The 22,738-nt window shown below is 42.1% G+C and overlaps 1 protein-coding gene across 1 annotated transcript; it reads left to right on the top strand.

The window, feature by feature from the left end:
• The first annotated feature begins 9,991 nt into the window (after positions 1-9,991).
• LOC134498717 (acetylserotonin O-methyltransferase-like) lies at positions 9,992-22,505 on the top strand. The gene is made up of 6 exons (XM_063304947.1): positions 9,992-10,134; positions 11,151-11,219; positions 17,656-17,774; positions 20,924-21,064; positions 21,221-21,343; positions 22,240-22,505. The coding sequence occupies exons 1-6, from the start codon at positions 10,076-10,078 to the stop codon at positions 22,446-22,448; spliced, it is 720 nt and encodes a 239-aa protein (XP_063161017.1). The 5' UTR covers positions 9,992-10,075; the 3' UTR covers positions 22,449-22,505.
• The last annotated feature ends 233 nt before the right edge of the window (positions 22,506-22,738 follow it).

Raw genomic sequence — 22,738 nt, 5'->3', positions numbered from 1 at the left:
TAAGTTGGCACTGCAGTCATAAGTTGGCACAGTCACATGACAGTGCACTTTATGACTGCATCGCTTAGCAACAGATTTCTTGGTCCCAAGTACTGTCATTAACCAAGGACGCGGTGGCGCTGCGGGTTAAACCGCTGAGCTGTCGATCGGAAGGTCGGCGGTTCGAAACCGCGCGGCGGGGTGAGCTCCCGTTGCTCATCCCAGCTCCTGCTCACCTAGCAGTTCGAAAACATGCAAATGTGAGTAGATCAATAGGTACCGCTTCAGCGGGAAGGTAACGGCGTTCCGTGTCGTCATGCTGGCCACATGACCCGGAAGTGTCTATGACAACGCCGGCTCCAAGGCTTAGAAACGGAGATGAGCACCGCCCCCTAGAGTCGGATTCGACTGGACTTTACGTCAAGGGAAACCTTTACCTTTACCTTTACCTACCTATAGTTACACTGTTACAATAAATAAATCCACCTTTCCCAAAGTTTCATTTGTGTTCACTTTGGTGTTTGGAATTTTCAGGGAGGTGTGTAATTAAGATGACACTAAAGGGAGCTGTGATGGCAAAAAGTTTAGGAACCCGTGCCCTATGTGTATAGGAAAGAAAAGAAACACAGCAGACTTTATATTAAGGAAGCCAGAAATTAATTTTAGGTATTGACCAAGAAAGTCAGCTGAAACCAGATTGTGCACTATTATTCCATATGTCTAATATAGGATGATAAACAAACACTCTTATCCCATATGTCGCCCACATGTTATATAAGAGTATGATGATAACACAATTTGGTTTCTCTTGCAGGACCTCTACAAGAATTTATAATGGTGTAAAGCATTCAAAATCATTTGAACTCTTGAGATGTTCTGTGGAATGTTAAGGTAATACCATGGGCTTCTCTGACAAGAGAAGACAAGCTGAAGACAGGCCAGAGGATAAAGCATGACACACTGTCTTTCATGTTTCCATTCTGTGCGCTGCAATCAATAAGGCTGTGCAGCAACCTAGATTCAAAGAGAAAAAGGTGATTCAAATCACATGTGGACATTCAGGTGTGCCTATTGGGACATTTTTATTTTTGATTCCTGTCCTTTCATATTATATTTCCCCGGTATATCCAGCTGCCAATTCCACCTTTGTACCTCTGTTGTCTTTTCTGACCACATCTTCTATCATTTTTCTTCCTGCAGAAAATCCATTAAGGTCAGATGACGTGCATCACAGTTTTGATCCTCACAGGACTGCTGTGACAAGAAGAATCCTTCATCAAAGTTGCTCAGGGTTGATAATTCTTGAAAAAACATGAGTGTATATGAGAATAACTTAGTTGAAATAATATGCTGTGGGATCAAATAATGAATATGTGCACATATATAAATAAACAAATAAATAAAGTATAGTTCTGAAAATAAAAGGAACGATGTCTGGAACAGTTTTTGAAATGTATTGTGGGTGATTACTTCACAAATGTGGGCCAGTTATTGAAAAGGCCTTTTTCTACATATGGAAGAATTTGCTCCAGAAGGTATCTTCCTGCATTGTTTGCTCCATCTGTGAAGGTATCTTCTGGGTTCTCCCTCCTCAAAAGATGGGGAAAGAGGACCCAGAAACAGGTTTTTTCAATAACCGGCCCATTTATGTGGAATACAAGACCCTCTGAAAACCATATGGTCCCCACAATTTTATCTTTATGTAGAGCAGGGTTTCTCAACCAGGGTTCTATGGAACCCAAGGGTTCCACAAGAGGTCACTAGAAATTCCCTGGGAGATCACAATTTATTTAAAAAATTATTTCAAATTCAGGCAACTTCACATTAAAGAAGTAAGTTTCATTCTTTATTTTTAGTTTAAGAACATTGTTAATGCATATATACAGGCCTACACATGAAACAAATATAATAATTCTGTAACGTATGACCCATAGTTGAGCCTGAATGTGCAGGGGTTCCCCGAGGCCTGAAAAAATATTTCAAGGGTTCCTCCAGGATCAAAAAGTTGAGAAAGGCTGATGTAGAGGTAGCAGTTTAAGAGAACATTTGGAAATCAAAAGCCGCAATGTGGATTGCTTTTAATCCATCTATGTGCTTTGTTATAACTTGTTACAGTGATTGTTATTATTTTATAAGTTTTAGTTGGATATTTATTTGTTTATTTATTTTATTTTCTATCCTCCCCTTATTATTTTTATAAATAACTCAAAGCGACGAACATACCTAATCTTCCTCCTCCTATTTTCCCCACAACAACCACCCTGTGATATTAGCCACCTAATGTCTCTATTCAAAATATTCAAAGGAGAGGGCTTGTTATTTAATAGTAACCCATGATTTAGGGATTGAATAAATTGTATCAGTCCAAACTATAAACTTTTGGGGGAGTTAAAATAAATAAAAACTTTTAAAGGCATTCTTAGCTTCCAAAGTCCTGTCTCGTTTGAGTTAAAGCCAGAACCTCTACTAAGAATGTAAATATAGTAAATTGGAAGCAGATAAACATCCAGCAAGTCCTCAGAGACTCTGAAGTTGTAACCCAATGGTAGTCTCCCGTAGAGACCCGGTGTTGTACGTTGATTAAGTGCCTGGATTAGGACCCAGGATGAGGCCCATCCTCAACCATGCAAGCTCTGTGCCAGCCCAACCTGTCTCATATGCCAGGCCAACCTGTCTCAACCAGGTTGAGGCCCATCCTCAACCATGCAAGCTCTGTGCCAGCCCAACCTGTCTCATATGCCAGGCCAACCTGTCTCAACCAGGTTGAGGCCCATCCTCAACCATGCAAGCTCTGTGCCAGCCCAACCTGTCTCAACCTGTTTAGTTTCTGTTTCCTTACTGTGCAGACATGTAGATAGTCAGGCTGCTCTCACTGAGAGCCAAGTCTTTTAAATATGTTTTGCTTTCTGTAAATAAATTATTTTTATAGAAATGCCTGGTGTGTGACTTTTCTGATCTCTCCTGGGCCAAAGGCTTTCCCAGCAACCTGCCAACAGGTTATGTGCCCAGTGAACAGCCCAGTAAGCCCAGTAAAACCCAGAGAGAATAGAGAGATCAGCTCCACACCTCATGCACAATTTAAAGGCAGGTAGCAAAGACCTGTGAAGATTTTCTTTGGAGCCGCCTGGAGATTTTCCAGCAACTGCCGGTCTACAGGACAAAGAAGCCAGCTGAGGTGACTTGCAAAAGAAGGAAGAAGCCATGGCTACCTCCCAGCCCTCAGCGATGCCTCTGGAGCGCCTATCAGAGACCAACTATTTGAATTGGGCCCTGAAGATGGAGATGAATCTTCGCAGAGAGAATCTTTGGCTGCCAATTGGTGAGCAAGCCCCCCAAAATCCCAGTGCTGAATGGCTGAGACAGGATGAGCGGGCTAGAGCCACCATTATCTTGGGAGTTGAGGACAATCAGCTAGTCCACGTGCGAGGCATGCAGTCTGCAAAGCAGCTTTGGGACACTTTGAGAGACTTATATGTAAAGGCAACAGCAGGGAGTAAAGTTACCCTGACAAAAAAGCTGTACAAAGCCTACCTTGCAGAAGAAGATAGCCTTCCAGAACACCTGCATTATATTCAGCAGTTGTTTGTTGAGTTGCAGGAGAGAGGGATGGAATTTACACCTCTCACAAAATCATATATCCTCCTGTCCTCACTAAATGAAATGTGGGACATGCTGATTTGTACCCTGGAGGCTATGCCTGAAGCAGACCTCACCTCATCGTATGTTACACAATGCTTACTCGCTGAATGGGAGAAAAGAGAGGAAAGATCCCCCCCCCCCATCTCTTCTGGAAAGCTGCAATACCAGAAAACAAGGGAAAAGAAGGGAAAGGAAGCTGAGGCCACAGCACTAGCAAGCCAGCAATGTTTCACCTGTGGTTCAGCTGGACGTTTGCAGAAAGACTGTGCCTTGAGACCCAAGAGTAGAAAGACAGAGAAGAAGAACACAAGGGCAACACAGAAGAAGGCTCTTCAGACAACCCAAATTGCACAGGTTGCTGAGAAGGGTAATTCTGATGTATGGGTGTTAGATTCTGTGGCCAATTGTCATTTATGTAATTGTAAAAGCTCTTTTGTGTCACTGTCTAAAACTGAAAGACAAAGTGTATCTTTGGCTGATGGATCTGTGACCAAAATTATGGGACAAAGTGACTTGTATTTATCCTGCTTGGGAGAAACTGTAAAAGGTGTGTTGTATGTGCCAAATTTACAATCAAACCTTTTATCTGTGGCACAATTGGCTGCAACAGGGTATGTCATAACATTTAAGAAAAATGATTGTGAGATATGTAAAAATGGAAAATTGTGTGCTACTGGTATGTTAAAAGACTCCTTGTACATTGTGCAAAATGCAAGGAAGCCAAGCTGCAAGTCTGCAGTTGGCAACACTCCATATCATGACCAATGTGTACACCTGATGCACAGGAGATTTGGTCATGCTAATTTCAAGTATATAGCACAAATGCCACAGCTGTGTGCTGACCTAAAGATAAAACCCTGTGATAAATACTTAGACTGTGTAGTTTGCAAAGAATGCAAAACACTAAAAGCTCCTGTGAGTAAGCACAGTGACAGAGTTACAACTAGACCTTTGGAAATTGTACACTCTGACATTATTGGTCCTTTTGCTCCAAGTCTTGGACAAGCAAGGTATGCAATGACCATCATTGATGATTTCTCAAGATACACATTTATCTACATCTTAAAACATAAAGATGAGGCATTTGAGAAATTTAAAGGTTTTGTGACATGGGCAAATGGAAAATTCCCTAGGCCTGTATCTGCACTCCAATGTGATAGAGGAGGAGAATACCTTTCTCACAAATTCAAAAGGTTCCTAGTGGAAAAAGGGATAGAACAAATTATTTCTAACCCTTACACCCCTCAGCAAAATGGTGTTGCTGAAAGAAAGGGCAGAACCTTGCAAAATGTGATGGAATGCATGCTAAAATATTCACATTTATCTTTTAAGTATTGGGGAGAGGCCATATCTACTGCCTCTTATGTACAAAACAGATTGTATAACTCTGTGATTCAGGACACTCAATTCCATTTGTTTTATGGTGTGAAACCAAAGGTAAACCATCTTAGCGTGTTTGGTAGCACTGCATGGGTTCACATTCCAAAACAGCAGAGAAGGAAAGGAGGCCCCACAACAATGAAAGCCATCTTTGTTGGCTATGAACAAAGCCAAAGGAGCTACAGGTACATAATGGGAGAGAAATTAATAATTAGCAAAAGCGCTTCTTTTGCTGAACAAAACTGGGGGAGATTAAACTCTAGCTCTCCAGTTGATCTGACCACCACAAGAGAACAGCAAGGACTTGCTGATGGTGATCTTTTGCCTGATGAGGACATTAAACCAGAAAAGCAAACTGAAGATCTGTCTGATGAGACAGATGCTTCTCAGGAAAGTGATAGGAGTCAAAATTTAAGCCCTGTATTACCTCACAGATCTCAGAGAAGTAATAAAGGCATTCCTCCATCACGGTTTCAGGCTGAAACAGTAAAGGCTTTTCACATATTCACAGAACCTGAGTCTTTAGAACAAGTGAATGCTTTACCACCTGAGATTGCACAAAATTGGCATTCTGCCATGCAACAGGAATTAGCATCCTTGAAAGAACATAAAACTTGGAAACTGGTAAATCTACCTCCCAATGAACGCTGTCTGGGTTGTAGGTGGGTTTTCAAACTGAAAAGGGATGCTGATGGCAAAATCCAAAAATATAAAGCAAGGTTGGTTGCAAAAGGGTTCACTCAAAGGAAAGATTTAGACTTTGACAAGACTTTTGCACCAGTTACTAAAGGTGAATCAGTTAGATTACTGTTAAAAGTTGCTGCACTGAAAGGAATGTCAGTTCACCACTATGACATTCAAACTGCATTTCTCTATGGTGATTTAGACCACAAATTATACATGCAGCAACCCCCTGGCTATGAAAAAGGGGAGAATCTAGTCTGTGAACTGCAGAAGTCAATCTATGGGTTAAAACAAGCTGCTAGATCCTGGAACCAAAAAGTAGATGAAAAACTGCAGAATTTTGGTTTTGAAAAAGGAAAAGCAGATCCCTGTGTATATATGAAGAAGGACAAACAAGGCTGTATGTATCTGTGCATTTATGTTGATGATTTGCTGCTGTTCACATCAACAGAAAAACAAAGGCTTGATTTTGAAGCCTGCATGAAAAGCCATTTCATATTAAAAAGCCTTGGAGTTGTGACAAATTACCTAGGTTTGGAAGTACACAGGGAAAAGGATGGTAGCTTTCTGTTAAACCAATGTAGTAAAATTCAAAAGCTCCTAGAGGATTTTAATATGCAAGACTGTAAACCAGTCTCCGATGATAATAGATTTTCAGAAAGATATAGGAGAAACTCAATTAACTGAGGCAGAGAACTATAGATCTGCAATTGGAAGTTTACTGTACATTGCAAATCATTCTCACCCAGATATCTCAAATTCTGTGGCCATTTTAAGTAGACAGGTAGAGAAGCCTACATCTACTGGAAAAGCAGCATTGAAGAGGTTAATGAGGTATTTGCAAGGAACAAAGAATTATTGCCTGAAGCTAAATGCCTCTGGAACTGAGAAATTGCAGGCTTTTGCCGATTCTGACTGGGGAGCAGATGTCAGTGACAGAAAATCCACTTCTGGGATTTTAATTCAATTTGCTGGATCTAGCTTAGGCTGGCATTCTAGAAAACAAACACTTGTTGCTCTTTCCACTGCAGAAGCAGAGTTTTATTCTCTAACACAAACCTGTAATGAGGTTATATGGTTTAAACATTTGCTAAAAGACATAGGCATGGAAGTGAACCAGCCTATAACTGTTTATGAGGATAATCAAGCTTGCATTGCTATGGCAAAATCTGAAGCCTGCAAAAATAGAACAAAACATATCGATATTAGATATCAATATATCAAAGATATAATAAGCAAAGGAGAAATAATGTTAAAATATTGTGAATCAAAAGACATGATTGCTGATATTTTAACCAAACCTCTTCCTGTACCAAGACACAAAGAGTTGACAAAACAAATTGGTTTGCATCTTAATCTGTAGTATAAAAAGAGGAGTGTTAATGTTTCCTACTACAGATTAAGGTTGCTATGGTAACTAATTATTTTGGCCGGGTGAAGAGGTTGAATTTAATTGTCTCCTTTTCATGTGTTAATGGTTGCATCACCTGGGGGGAGGAACTTGCCCGGACTTCTGTTTCATTTCTGTTTCCTTACTGTGCAGACATGTAGAAAGTCAGGCTGCTCTCACTGAGAGCCAAGTCTTTTAAATATGTTTTGCTTTCGTTTTGCTTTCTGTAAATAAATAATTTTTATAGAAATGCCTGGTGTGTGACTTTTCTGATCTCTCCTGGGCCAAAGGCTTTCCCAGCAATCTGCCAACAGGTTGTGATTCACACAATCAAAGGCTTTAGCACAATCAGTGAAGCAGAAGTAGATGTTTTTCTGGAACTCTCTTGCTTTCTCCATGATCCAGCAAATGTTGGCTATTTGATTTCTAATTCCTCTGCCTCTTCGAAACCCAGCTTGTACTTCTGGTAGTTCTCAGATCACATATTGCTGAAACCTAGCTTGTAGGATTTTGAGCATAACCTTGCTAGCATGTGTAATGACCATAACAATATGGAAATCATGGAACTACCAATCCCAACATCATGCTCTAGGATATGTTGGACTAGAATTATTATCTTCCCCAACAAGAAGTAGTTATCCATTTTACATACAGGGAATTAAGTTTGGAAAATTGTATCCTAGTCTAACAAGATGGAAAAAGCAGTAATCTGATTTAAAAGAGATACTTTTGCCTGGAACTGTAAGCAATGGTGGAATGAAGAAGATTGGATTAATTTCTGCCCAGATTTCACTACAGCCACTTAGAATAGAAGGTGCCCTTTAGTTTCGACGAGACAACCCTTGCCCTGGTAGGTCATCCTTTCAGAGATGTTTCCCTACCTAAACAGAAAAACAGAATGACCGGGCAAAAGAGCCGTGGGAGCGGGTGCGACTTCTGCCTTCCTGCCAGCTTCCCCATTGACTTTGCTTGTGGAAAGCTGGCACGGAGTGTCGGAAATCACTCCTCCTCATCCTCCTCCTCAGCTGACCCGCGGAACTGCCTGCCACTTTGCTGGTGGGAGGGGGAACAAACTGCACTTCAGCTCCCCATCCACCCCTAGGGACCCCTTCCTGCAAGGGAGGAAAAGGGCTCACCTGTCAACCACTGGTGCCCCCCAACCAGCCCTACCTCACCAGCAGGCATCCAAGTTGCTCCCTCATCCTTCCCTCGCCACCCACCACCATTAAGAGATTTCAAATTTCAGCCTCAGTTCCAAAGCAGTCAATCACCGCTTGCCCATTGGATATTGCTGCCAGCTGATTGGGTGCAGGGGAGAGAGGAAGGTGGGAAGGAGGGCAGGGTTTTGCACCTCCCATCTTCCCTTGTGCCATGCAACCCAAAATTAGACTCTGTAAAAGTCAGGAAAAAAAGCAGGTTGGAAAAAGCAGGTCATAAATAGGGGTATTCTATTTATATAACTGAATGATTTCTACATTTCCCCCCTCTTGATTAGTATAGCTAAGCTAATATATAATTTGAAAAATAGGTCTGAATTTTTTAAAAAAATTACTAAGTAGTAAATCTTGTAGATTTTCTGCAGTGTGTGAGTCATCTTTGGACCCAGACTTGGCAATTTCCGTCCCTCTAGCTAGTGCCTGGCAGCTTAGTTGGACACGGGTAAGTGTGGATGAGCGTATGTGTGTGTGCGCGTGTGAGAAAGAGCAATGTATCTTGCAACCAGTAAAGTTTTGCTGTTACTTTGAATTCACTGGGTCTCCGGGTATTTCAAAGAACCTGTTGTGCCTCAGTGTTCAGTTGAAAGTTATTTGTGTGTGTCCCTAATTACTTCCCGGCTGTTGACCAGGGCTGTGTGCCATGTGCTCAAGCTGCACCTATCTGGAAAACCCAGATAGAAAGCAAGGGGGGCTGACAAGATCTGCGTGCCTCAACAGGCTGTGAGTCTGTGAATGATTGAGCATAAGCCGAACCTGGGAGCCTGTGTGTGTAACACCTCCCTGCTTTACAGCATCTCCCCTGCTCAGTTCCACTACTGGATTGGTGATTGAGACCCTGAGGCTATTGGTTCTTGGGAATTTCAATTGATGGCCTGGTGATGTTGAGTCTGGAGCAGCTCAAGGATTCATAGCCACCATGGCAATGAAGGCACTGTCCTATGACATTGTGGGCCTGATGCAAATGCACATTAGACCTTGGGGCAGTTGAGACATGATATGTGTTCTCTACCAAGGATGCTGCTCTTTCTGACTCCCTTCCCTTCCCAGTGCTTCAACACATCACCCTCCCTGCAGCCCTCAAGGCTGAAAGGTTTCTTCGAAGAAGTGTGGCCCAAGATGAAAAAATCTGATTGCCTCAGATCTTGGAGAGGTACCTGCCATTTCAGTCTGTGAGTGTGCATGTGTATGTAGGATTCTCCTTAAACTTCAAGCTCTTCCTCCCACAAATAACTTGAACCAAGCTCAGCACTGAAGAAGAGAGGAATGTTAGCTGTTGTATGTGTGTTGCTGCACTCAGTCATTCAACATGGAGGGAATATGGAGGCAACAAAGGAGTGGATCTCTGCACAAGGCCTTTCTCCTCTTGCTCCAATAGCAATCTTTCCCACGAAGTTAGCAGTTTCTGGCTACTTTTTTTCTCATTTTTCCTTTGGTTTATTTACTGTAAAGTATTTCTACATAGCTAATGAGTTTTACTCATTAATTTGCTCTGTTATAAGTCTCACATCCAGAGAACTCAGCCAGTTTGCCAGCCTGTGACTTTTTTCAAGATCGTCAGCAACTCTTTTTGGAATGCCAGATCAAATGTTTTGGGTTGCATGACTGAAATAAACTGAAATATGTAATGAAGTTGGTGCTTTGCTTATATCAAAAGCATAGGACATTCAGTAATGGTGGGTTGAAGCAATTGTCTTATAATTTGCTTTCATTCTCAGGTCTTCATGGAAACACAGAGCTTGCTGATCTCTATCTGGCAAGATCCAGCCCAAAGTCTCAGTATTATTCCATGACGTTCTACTCAGACTTTGTGTATCCATCAATGCAACACTTGCCTGAAGCAGTGAGGTAAGGAGGGAGTATTGGCAAAGTAAAAATCTTTACACCAAGAGCATGTCAGAGACCAGGACTGTAGGCTTCCTTTTGAGTCCTTCTTTGGGGGCTGCTGTGTCATTTTCATGATTTTCCCTCAATTATTGTAGAGTCATCATCACTCAGTACAGTTTGCCTGTTTTCCAGCTGCCTTTCCTGGGATCAAAGAACCTATTTTTTAGAAAAGGAACATCAGTATAATCTCTGCAGCTGTGGATTTGTTTAAGCACTACTCCGTGTGGCTTACAAGAGGTAGAGGTTCAACAGGTGCAGTGGTGGGGAACTGATCACACACACCCATTTCCTTTCGGAGTCTCCAGTGGTCCATGTTGCTTATCCACTTAATCAAAATTTAATGCTTGCTGCATGCCTTTGGAAAAGATGCCTTTATGCATGCACACGCATGCACGTGCGCGCGCACACACACACACACACACACACACAAAGCTAACATTGTAAAAAGGTGGGTTGATGTTTTTAATCTGATGTTTTAAAAATTGTTTCAGCATTTCAAATTAGAAAGACACTTTAATGATTGAATCAAAACTCATTTGATCAAATATCAGAGTTCAGAGTATCTATTAATCAAACTGAAAAAATTTATCTTGCGAAAGATAACAACCTCCTCTCTACTAACCAAGAAGAAAGCTATCTTGCTTAAAAGAATTTGTTTGGTCTTTATGCTATTTAGTAATGAAAAAAAAGGCTTAGTGAAGCAAGATGAACATAAAGATCTCAGTTTAATACAATCACTTCATTACTTTCCATTACTGTTTGGAGCCTGTGATATTTTTAGAATAACCTTTGCAAGTGATATTGCATCTTAGGGGAGATGGGCGGTGGCAAAATTTGATAAATAAATAAATAAAATAAAAAAATATGATTCACCATTTGAATAAAAGCACCATTTGATGCTGAGAAGGAAGAAAAAGATAATCACTAATGGTATTTTTGTTGCTTTCAATTAAAAAACAAACAAACATCTTCTCTAGAGATGGAAATCCTCAGATTCTATCAATATATGGCATTTCTTCAAAGGAGTTTTATGAAGCTCTCTACAGGTAAAACTAGCATTTTTGTCACCTTTGCTTTCTAAAGATTAAGCCAGCTGTTTTGCTTTCTCTTTCTTATCCAATCTCTCTTTTGCAACTCCGCAAATTCCTTCATGTCAGTGTCTCAGTAAGACTGAAAGACTAGATCAGCAGCACTACCCACCAGCACTGATTGTGGCCAGGCTGCCGCAAGCAGAACCAAGGCCCAGGTTTGCTCTAAGCACCCTCACACTCTTCTGTCTGACCTACGACCACTAATTTGGAGACAAGCTTGCAAGCCGGGCGTCAGGCAATCTTTCACCAGTTTATGGAAACTGTGGAAGAATGGATGGCTTGCCAGGAGAAAAAGGTGTGGAGAGATGCCCCGAATAGTGTTTTTATATCTTGGTCTTTTCTTTTTCCTCCTGATCTTCTGCTTTCAAGTTCTTCTGTTCATTATTTCCTCCTCTTTTTCTGGGCTTTGCAGAAAGTTGTTGACCCTGAAAAGGACTATTATGAGAAGTAGCTATGTTTGTATGGAAGAGAAGCATGAATAAGATACATGCTGCCCATGGCTTTTCTGTCCTGCGTTGCTTTTCTCCCAGTGTCCAGTCTCTCTTTGATGGCACCGGGACATTATTACCACTGTCTCACCGGCCAAGGATTTATTTTCAAAATGGACAACTGGAAACTACAGCAGAGCCAGAGCTACTAGATTGCTGGAATGTCCACGGTGGTCCAGTATAGGAAAAAAAGCTGTTTTTGTTCATCACACAGAGATTCTCCCAAATCCCTGTCGTGTATTTTATGTTGGTCAAATGCCAGTCTGGGAATGGCCCTGGACCAGTTCTGGATGGAAGTGGAAAGACTTCACCCAGTCCACAAACAGGCTACAGATGTCATCTAACTTCAGTCCAAATATTAGGCAACCTGCTCTTTCTATCCAGAGCACTAACACAAAACATTCAGGGGCCAAGGCCCTACCTATGGCCTCTGAATGAAGAGTATAATTCTAGCCTTATGGTCAGGTGTTAATCGGATTGTATTTCATTTAGATGTATCTCTGCTGATTATCTGCCAGTGCAACTTTCAATTCTAGGTCAGAGGAAGACGTTGAAAGCTTTTTCAGGTACATGAGTGAGGCTTGGAGTCTTCGTGGAAATGAAGTGGTCTCTGCCTTTGATCTTTCTGGTTTTCAACTCATTTATGATCTGGGAGGTAAGTATCAGAAGGCCTTCATCATCCCCCCTTACTAGCAATTTGATATTGTATGATACTCCAGAGAAATTGGACTGAAAGCCTTCTCCGGTTCTGTCAAAACTCCTGTAATTCCATGATTGCAGAAGTAGGATTGCAGGATCTTACTCTGGGATCTTCTCTGTTCCATATTTTTCCATTTTATTTGTAAATACCCAGTTTTATAAGGGATTAGCTTATTAGGATTACTGGATTTCTGACAGTAATTAAGAACTGGCCTGAGACTGTTTGAAAAGAGGTGGGGGGCATTTTTGAAGATGAAAGCATTCTTTTCCTTCCTTTTCCCGTTCCCTCCCCTGCCTGGGGATGATATTGTCATGATGCATGGCATGAAAAGAGAGCCAGTTTAGTGCCAGCTTGGTGTGGTGATGAAGGCATCAGGCCAGAAACCAGGAGACAGTTTGTTCTGGTTCTGCCTTAGGCACAAAACCAGCTGGGTGACCTTGGGACAATCATTCTCTCTCAGCGGTAGGAAACAGGCAATGGCAAACCACTTTTAAAAACCTTGCCAAGAAAACTGAAGGAACTTGTCCAGGCAGTCACCTGGAATCAAGACTGACTCGAAGAGACGCACGCACACACACACAGGTACACAGACTATGAAAAACCATCACAGAATTTACCATACAGCTGTGTTTGCTCTAGTAGCATTTTGAGGGTATAAGATGCGTGGATAAAAGACTTGATGTAGGACCAATGGATTTTGGGTGCTCATTCAGAAATATATATAATGCTTTGCTTTGCTTTGCTTAGCTTGTATCTTAGTATGAGAAAGCACTACTTCTGTCAATGTCCAGTGAACACATTCCAAAAGTTAGCTGCTTCTTTGGAAGCAGCTGAAGTGGGAAATTCTCACAATTGGACCATGGGATGACCATAACAATATGGAAATCATGGAACTGGCATCTGTGGCCAGGAGGGCCTTTGTGCAACTTTGTGTTGTGCACCAGTTACGCCCTTTCCTGGACCAAGAGGCCCTTCGAACAGTCACTCATGCCCTGGTCATCTCCCATATAGACTACTGTAACACGGTCTACATGGGGCTACCCTTGAAGAGTATCCGGAAGTTTCAACTGGTCCAGAATGCAGCCGCGCAGGCAATCCTGGGTGTGCCAAGGTTTGCACATGTAACACCTTTGTTGCGTGAGCTGCACTGGGTCCCAGTCTGCTTCCGGGTCCAGTTCAAGGTGTTGGTTATTACCTTTAAAGCCCTACATGGCATGGGACCAGGATATCTGAGGGACCGTCTCGTCCTGGTTACATCTATCTGCCCCACCTGGTCATGCAGGGAGGGCATGTTATGGACCCCGTCTGTTAGAGAATTCTATCTGGTGGGGTCACGGAAGCATGCCTTCTCTGCAGTAGCACCAGCCCTCTGGAACATCCTTCCCCCAGAGGTGAGACAGGACACCTCTCTCCTGGAGTTTTGAAAAAGATTAAAGATCTCATTTTGCCAGCAGGCTTGGAATGGAAGGGGAAATAGCTGTACTTGGGGATGGCTAGGGCCCTAGTGTGACTTATGGTGGACCTACTATACTCACGGTCTGATAAAGATCCCTCGCCCATCTTGACTCCATTACATTCTTACTTTTATTGTATTTATTGTATTTATAATTGTTTTGGTTTTTAATTCTATTCTATTGTAAACCGCCCAGAGTCCCTCCTTGGGAGGGAGATGGGCGGTGATAAAATTTGATAAATAAATAGTAAATAAATAAATAACCAATCCCAACATCATGCTCTAGGATATGTTGGACTAGAATTATTATCTTCCCCAACAAGAAGTAGTTATCCATTTTACATACAGGGAATTAAGTTTGGAAAATTGTATCCTAGTCTAACAAGATGGAAAAAGCAGTAATCTGATTTAAAAGAGATACTTTTGCCTGGAACTGTAAGCAATGGTGGAATGAAGAAGATTGGATTAATTTCTGCCCAGATTTCACTACAGCCACTTAGAATAGAAGGTGCCCTTTAGTTTCGACGAGACAACCCTTGCCCTGGTAGGTCATCCTTTCAGAGATGTTTCCCTACCTAAACAGAAAAACAGAATGACCGGGCAAAAGAGCCGTGGGAGCGGGTGCGACTTCTGCCTTCCTGCCAGCTTCCCCATTGACTTTGCTTGTGGAAAGCTGGCACGGAGTGTCGGAAATCACTCCTCCTCATCCTCCTCCTCAGCTGACCCACGGAACTGCCTGCCACTTTGCTGGTGGGAGGGGGAACAAACTGCACTTCAGCTCCCCATCCACCCCTAGGGACCCCTTCCTGCAAGGGAGGAAAAGGGCTCACCTGTCAACCACTGGTGCCCCCCAACCAGCCCTACCTCACCAGCAGGCATCCAAGTTGCTCCCTCATCCTTCCCTCGCCACCCACCACCATTAAGAGATTTCAAATTTCAGCCTCAGTTCCAAAGCAGTCAATCACCGCTTGCCCATTGGATATTGCTGCCAGCTGATTGGGTGCAGGGGAGAGAGGAAGGTGGGAAGGAGGGCAGGGTTTTGCACCTCCCATCTTCCCTTGTGCCATGCAACCCACAGGTTTCTGGGAAGTGTAATCAGAGGGCATGGCGGCACTGAAGCGGCCACAACTTTGCCAAATTTCAATCCCACGGGAGTAATGGGTCCAGGATTTTGCACACATTCTTTAAGTTAGCCCATTTGAGGTCCATTGATTTAAAAATTATTGCCCTATGATGCAGCGTTTTGCCCAGTTGAAGGCTACAAACTGACAAACACTGAGAGTTTTAGTAGTATATAGATAAAGCAATCAAGGACAAGATGATGCAAAGGATCACTGAATGGGAGTGGAATGAGAAATAATACCTAGTAGGATAGATTTTAAAATAAATGAAGGAATTTCTGAGACGTAGTAAAAGGACAGTGGGAAAAACGTAACAATGTAGGAGAATGAATCGGACAACATATTTTAATGAATATATTTCTTTAAATCACAATATTATATGCCTGCTTAACCCAGCTATATGAAAACTAAAACAGTAGAGATAACTAAAAAGAAATCATAATAAACGTTCTAGGAAGTCATTAAAAATGTTGACTTACAGGATGTTTTTGCTCATAGTTCCTATTTTGCATTTTGTTCTTTTTTTCAAGGAAATAGCAGTGGCTTAGCTAAGGAAATAATTTCAAAGTACCCAAATTGTACAGTGAAACTTTTTGACCTTCCTGAAGTTGTGAAAAGATCAAAAAAATATTTTGTATCTTCAGAGGAATCCCAGATCACTTTTCATGAAGGTAATATGTGTTTTCAATCAGTATCTCTGCCATTTCAAGAAACAGTAGCTGAAAGAAGCTAGTAGCATCGTATGAAAGGGAGAAGAATTATTTTTCCAAGATGATAATAAGCTTCAACAGATTCCTATCTTATTAAATGCATTATTGTTATTACAGGGGATTTTTTTAAAGATCCAATTCCTGAAGCAGATCTATACATATTATCAAGAATCATGCTTAATTGGAGTGATGAAAAGTGTATCGAGCTACTATCAAAAGTATTTATGGCCTGTAAGCCAGGTAGGATATTTACGTTGCTAGAAAGACAGAAATTGCCATTTTCAAATGGGTAGAGAAGCAAGCCAATCAGGGCCTTCCATGGGTTTTTAATTTATGCTCAAGAACCTTTGGCAATATAGTTGAGAAGGCGTGCATTGTATTAGTGCTGTTCCTAGACTGTGTTGTCTATATGGGTGGTAGCAACTATCCCGATCTGGAGACAGAAAGGTGGAACTGTTCTACCTATGTTAGAAATGGATTCTTTGGCAGGTAAAATATGTGCTATAGCTCTTTTCTAAACTCTTTTATCTATTGGAGGCATCCTTGATAGTTTTCAAAGCACAAACTTTGAAAAGTTATTAAATCTGACCTTTGGGAAGAAATAGGACCGTTACCTTCTGGGTCTCACTCCTAAGGGAACATTGATGGATCATTAGTCTACTGTAGGGTCCAGTTCCTCCCATAAGTGCCTAAAGCCCATCTGTGCTATGAAAGCTGCTCATTTCTTACCCTTCCAAGGAAGGGAGATGCCACTTATCACTGAATGTTAGCAAAGTTAGCAAAGTGTGGAGACAGAGAGATGCCTTAGAAGCTCCATGCTGCTTCAGCCATGAAATACAGGCAGAGAGCGGGATGCAGTCCTGTGGTACATGCGCTCAAGTAGTAAGTGTTATGAGTTGGGGAATGTCGAAGGAGCTGGGGCTTGGCATAACATGTCCATATCTTTTAGGCAGCCAAAGAGACTAAAATGGATCATGGACTTAGTGTCGGGGAAAAAAGCCAAAAACAATGTTCGTAGAAGAGGGGGAAAGTGGTGGGAGAAAGGGCACAGCCACAGGAATGAAAATGAGATGTAAAGACACTGGTCCTTTTCTATGCAACTTATACCTCAGTTAGCCAAATTTCTTTTGCAACAGGTGGTGGAGTGTTAGTAGTGGAACCAATCATTGAGGAAGACAAATCTGGGTCTTTTCCTGCTCATATGTACTCCAGCATAATGATGCTTCTCACTGGAGGACGGTCACGGACAGCATCAGAGAGTCATGTGCTCTTCAACACAGCTGGTTTTAAAGATATTCAGCTCAAGAAAGGAAGTATCTTTGATGTCATTTTGGCCAGAAAATAATATTCAACTTGCTTCATTCCTGCCAAGAGTTAAAATCAAATTACAATAATAAAACTGCTTCTACTCTTTTATTCATTCTAATCTCTGTGTCTGCATATTTACTCTTACACTTCCTCCAAAATAGGAGAACAAAGCCATTTTCGTTCATCACACAGAGGTTCTCCCAAATCCCTGTCGTGTATTTTATGTTGCTCAAATGCCAGTCCACAAGGAGGTTGGACTATTTTTGAGATCTTCCAAGACAGCTGAGCCAGAGTCACGTATTGGCATTTTCAGCAATTCTGGCCATGAATTGGCCTGGCAAGGAATGGCCCTGGACCAGTTCTGGATGGAAGTGGAAAGACTTCACCCAGTCCACAAACAGGCTACAGATGCCATCTAACTTCAGTCCAAATATTAGGCAACCTGCTCTTTCTATCCAGAGCATTAACACAAAACATTCAGGGGCCAAGGCCCTACCTATGGCCTCTGAATGAAGAGTATAATTCTAGCCTTATGGTCAGGTGTTAATCGGATTGTATTTCATTTAGATGTATCTCTGCTGATTATCTGCCAGTGCAACTTTCAATTCTAGGTCAGAGGAAGGCGTTGAAAGCTTTTTCAGGTACATGAGTGAGGCTTGGAGTCTTCGTGGAAATGAAGTGGTCTCTGCCTTTGATCTTTCTGGTTTTCAACTCATTTATGATCTGGGAGGTAAGTATCAGAAGGCCTTCATCATCCCCCCTTACTAGCAATTTGATATTGTATGATACTCCAGAGAAATTGGACTGAAAGCCTTCTCCGGTTCTGTCAAAACTCCTGTAATTCCATGATTGCAGAAGTAGGATTGCAGGATCTTACTCTGGGATCTTCTCTGTTCCATATTTTTCCATTTTATTTGTAAATACCCAGTTTTATAAGGGATTAGCTTATTAGGATTACTGGATTTCTGACAGTAATTAAGAACTGGCCTGAGACTGTTTGAAAAGAGGTGGGGGGCATTTTTGAAGATGAAAGCATTCTTTTCCTTCCTTTTCCCGTTCCCTCCCCTGCCTGGGGATGATATTGTCATGATGCATGGCATGAAAAGAGAGCCAGTTTAGTGCCAGCTTGGTGTGGTGATGAAGGCATCAGGCCAGAAACCAGGAGACAGTTTGTTCTGGTTCTGCCTTAGGCACAAAACCAGCTGGGTGACCTTGGGACAATCATTCTCTCTCAGCGGTAGGAAACAGGCAATGGCAAACCACTTTTAAAAACCTTGCCAAGAAAACTGAAGGAACTTGTCCAGGCAGTCACCTGGAATCAAGACTGACTCGAAGAGACGCACGCACACACACACAGGTACACAGACTATGAAAAACCATCACAGAATTTACCATACAGCTGTGTTTGCTCTAGTAGCATTTTGAGGGTATAAGATGCGTGGATAAAAGACTTGATGTAGGACCAATGGATTTTGGGTGCTCATTCAGAAATATATATAATGCTTTGCTTTGCTTTGCTTAGCTTGTATCTTAGTATGAGAAAGCACTACTTCTGTCAATGTCCAGTGAACACATTCCAAAAGTTAGCTGCTTCTTTGGAAGCAGCTGAAGTGGGAAATTCTCACAATTGGACCATGGGATGACCATAACAATATGGAAATCATGGAACTGGCATCTGTGGCCAGGAGGGCCTTTGTGCAACTTTGTGTTGTGCACCAGTTACGCCCTTTCCTGGACCAAGAGGCCCTTCGAACAGTCACTCATGCCCTGGTCATCTCCCATATAGACTACTGTAACACGGTCTACATGGGGCTACCCTTGAAGAGTATCCGGAAGTTTCAACTGGTCCAGAATGCAGCCGCGCAGGCAATCCTGGGTGTGCCAAGGTTTGCACATGTAACACCTTTGTTGCGTGAGCTGCACTGGGTCCCAGTCTGCTTCCGGGTCCAGTTCAAGGTGTTGGTTATTACCTTTAAAGCCCTACATGGCATGGGACCAGGATATCTGAGGGACCGTCTCGTCCTGGTTACATCTATCTGCCCCACCTGGTCATGCAGGGAGGGCATGTTATGGACCCCGTCTGTTAGAGAATTCTATCTGGTGGGGTCACGGAAGCATGCCTTCTCTGCAGTAGCACCAGCCCTCTGGAACATCCTTCCCCCAGAGGTGAGACAGGACACCTCTCTCCTGGAGTTTTGAAAAAGATTAAAGATCTCATTTTGCCAGCAGGCTTGGAATGGAAGGGGAAATAGCTGTACTTGGGGATGGCTAGGGCCCTAGTGTGACTTATGGTGGACCTACTATACTCACGGTCTGATAAAGATCCCTCGCCCATCTTGACTCCATTACATTCTTACTTTTATTGTATTTATTGTATTTATAATTGTTTTGGTTTTTAATTCTATTCTATTGTAAACCGCCCAGAGTCCCTCCTTGGGAGGGAGATGGGTGGTGATAAAATTTGATAAATAAATAGTAAATAAATAAATAACCAATCCCAACATCATGCTCTAGGATATGTTGGACTAGAATTATTATCTTCCCCAACAAGAAGTAGTTATCCATTTTACATACAGGGAATTAAGTTTGGAAAATTGTATCCTAGTCTAACAAGATGGAAAAAGCAGTAATCTGATTTAAAAGAGATACTTTTGCCTGGAACTGTAAGCAATGGTGGAATGAAGAAGATTGGATTAATTTCTGCCCAGATTTCACTACAGCCACTTAGAATAGAAGGTGCCCTTTAGTTTCGACAAGACAACCCTTGCCCTGGTAGGTCATCCTTTCAGAGATGTTTCCCTACCTAAACAGAAAAACAGAATGACCGGGCAAAAGAGCCGTGGGAGCGGGTGCGACTTCTGCCTTCCTGCCGGCTTCCCCATTGACTTTGCTTGTGGAAAGCTGGCACGGAGTGTCGGAAATCACTCCTCCTCATCCTCCTCCTCAGCTGACCCACGGAACTGCCTGCCACTTTGCTGGTGGGAGGGGGAACAAACTGCACTTCAGCTCCCCATCCACCCCTAGGGACCCCTTCCTGCAAGGGAGGAAAAGGGCTCACCTGTCAACCACTGGTGCCCCCCAACCAGCCCTACCTCACCAGCAGGCATCCAAGTTGCTCCCTCATCCTTCCCTCGCCACCCACCACCATTAAGAGATTTCAAATTTCAGCCTCAGTTCCAAAGCAGTCAATCACCGCTTGCCCATTGGATATTGCTGCCAGCTGATTGGGTGCAGGGGAGAGAGGAAGGTGGGAAGGAGGGCAGGGTTTTGCACCTCCCATCTTCCCTTGTGCCATGCAACCCACAGGTTTCTGGGAAGTGTAATCAGAGGGCATGGCGGCACTGAAGCGGCCACAACTTTGCCAAATTTCAATCCCACGGGAGTAATGGGTCCAGGATTTTGCACACATTCTTTAAGTTAGCCCATTTGAGGTCCATTGATTTAAAAATTATTGCCCTATGATGCAGCGTTTTGCCCAGTTGAAGGCTACAAACTGACAAACACTGAGAGTTTTAGTAGTATATAGATAAAGCAATCAAGGACAAGATGATGCAAAGGATCACTGAATGGGAGTGGAATGAGAAATAATACCTAGTAGGATAGATTTTAAAATAAATGAAGGAATTTCTGAGACGTAGTAAAAGGACAGTGGGAAAAACGTAACAATGTAGGAGAATGAATCGGACAACATATTTTAATGAATATATTTCTTTAAATCACAATATTATATGCCTGCTTAGCCCAGCTATATGAAAACTAAAACAGTAGAGATAACTAAAAAGAAATCATAATAAACGTTCTAGGAAGTCATTAAAAATGTTGACTTACAGGATGTTTTTGCTCATAGTTCCTATTTTGCATTTTGTTCTTTTTTTCAAGGAAATAGCAGTGGCTTAGCTAAGGAAATAATTTCAAAGTACCCAAATTGTACAGTGAAACTTTTTGACCTTCCTGAAGTTGTGAAAAGATCAAAAAAATATTTTGTATCTTCAGAGGAATCCCAGATCACTTTTCATGAAGGTAATATGTGTTTTCAATCAGTATCTCTGCCATTTCAAGAAACAGTAGCTGAAAGAAGCTAGTAGCATCGTATGAAAGGGAGAAGAATTATTTTTCCAAGATGATAATAAGCTTCAACAGATTCCTATCTTATTAAATGCATTATTGTTATTACAGGGGATTTTTTTAAAGATCCAATTCCTGAAGCAGATCTATACATATTATCAAGAATCATGCTTAATTGGAGTGATGAAAAGTGTATCGAGCTACTATCAAAAGTATTTATGGCCTGTAAGCCAGGTAGGATATTTACGTTGCTAGAAAGACAGAAATTGCCATTTTCAAATGGGTAGAGAAGCAAGCCAATCAGGGCCTTCCATGGGTTTTTAATTTATGCTCAAGAACCTTTGGCAATATAGTTGAGAAGGCGTGCATTGTATTAGTGCTGTTCCTAGACTGTGTTGTCTATATGGGTGGTAGCAACTATCCCGATCTGGAGACAGAAAGGTGGAACTGTTCTACCTATGTTAGAAATGGATTCTTTGGCAGGTAAAATACGTGCTATAGCTCTTTTCTAAACTCTTTTATCTATTGGAGGCATCCTTGATAGTTTTCAAAGCACAAACTTTGAAAAGTTATTAAATCTGACCTTTGGGAAGAAATAGGACCGTTACCTTCTGGGTCTCACTCCTAAGGGAACATTGATGGATCATTAGTCTACTGTAGGGTCCAGTTCCTCCCATAAGTGCCTAAAGCCCATCTGTGCTATGAAAGCTGCTCATTTCTTACCCTTCCAAGGAAGGGAGATGCCACTTATCACTGAATGTTAGCAAAGTTAGCAAAGTGTGGAGACAGAGAGATGCCTTAGAAGCTCCATGCTGCTTCAGCCATGAAATACAGGCAGAGAGCGGGATGCAGTCCTGTGGTACATGCGCTCAAGTAGTAAGTGTTATGAGTTGGGGAATGTCGAAGGAGCTGGGGCTTGGCATAACATGTCCATATCTTTTAGGCAGCCAAAGAGACTAAAATGGATCATGGACTTAGTGTCGGGGAAAAAAGCCAAAAACAATGTTCGTAGAAGAGGGGGAAAGTGGTGGGAGAAAGGGCACAGCCACAGGAATGAAAATGAGATGTAAAGACACTGGTCCTTTTCTATGCAACTTATACCTCAGTTAGCCAAATTTCTTTTGCAACAGGTGGTGGAGTGTTAGTAGTGGAACCAATCATTGAGGAAGACAAATCTGGGTCTTTTCCTGCTCATATGTACTCCAGCATAATGATGCTTCTCACTGGAGGACGGTCACGGACAGCATCAGAGAGTCATGTGCTCTTCAACACAGCTGGTTTTAAAGATATTCAGCTCAAGAAAGGAAGTATCTTTGATGTCATTTTGGCCAGAAAATAATATTCAACTTGCTTCATTCCTGCCAAGAGTTAAAATCAAATTACAATAATAAAACTGCTTCTACTCTTTTATTCATTCTAATCTCTGTGTCTGCATATTTACTCTTACACTTCCTCCAAAATAGGAGAACAAAGCCATTTTCGTTCATCACACAGAGGTTCTCCCAAATCCCTGTCGTGTATTTTATGTTGCTCAAATGCCAGTCCACAAGGAGGTTGGACTATTTTTGAGATCTTCCAAGACAGCTGAGCCAGAGTCACGTATTGGCATTTTCAGCAATTCTGGCCATG

This window comes from Candoia aspera, chromosome 5 (genome assembly GCF_035149785.1).
Source record: "Candoia aspera isolate rCanAsp1 chromosome 5, rCanAsp1.hap2, whole genome shotgun sequence".
NCBI lineage: Eukaryota > Metazoa > Chordata > Lepidosauria > Squamata > Boidae > Candoia > Candoia aspera.
This window is presented reverse-complemented; position numbering and strand designations above follow the sequence as displayed.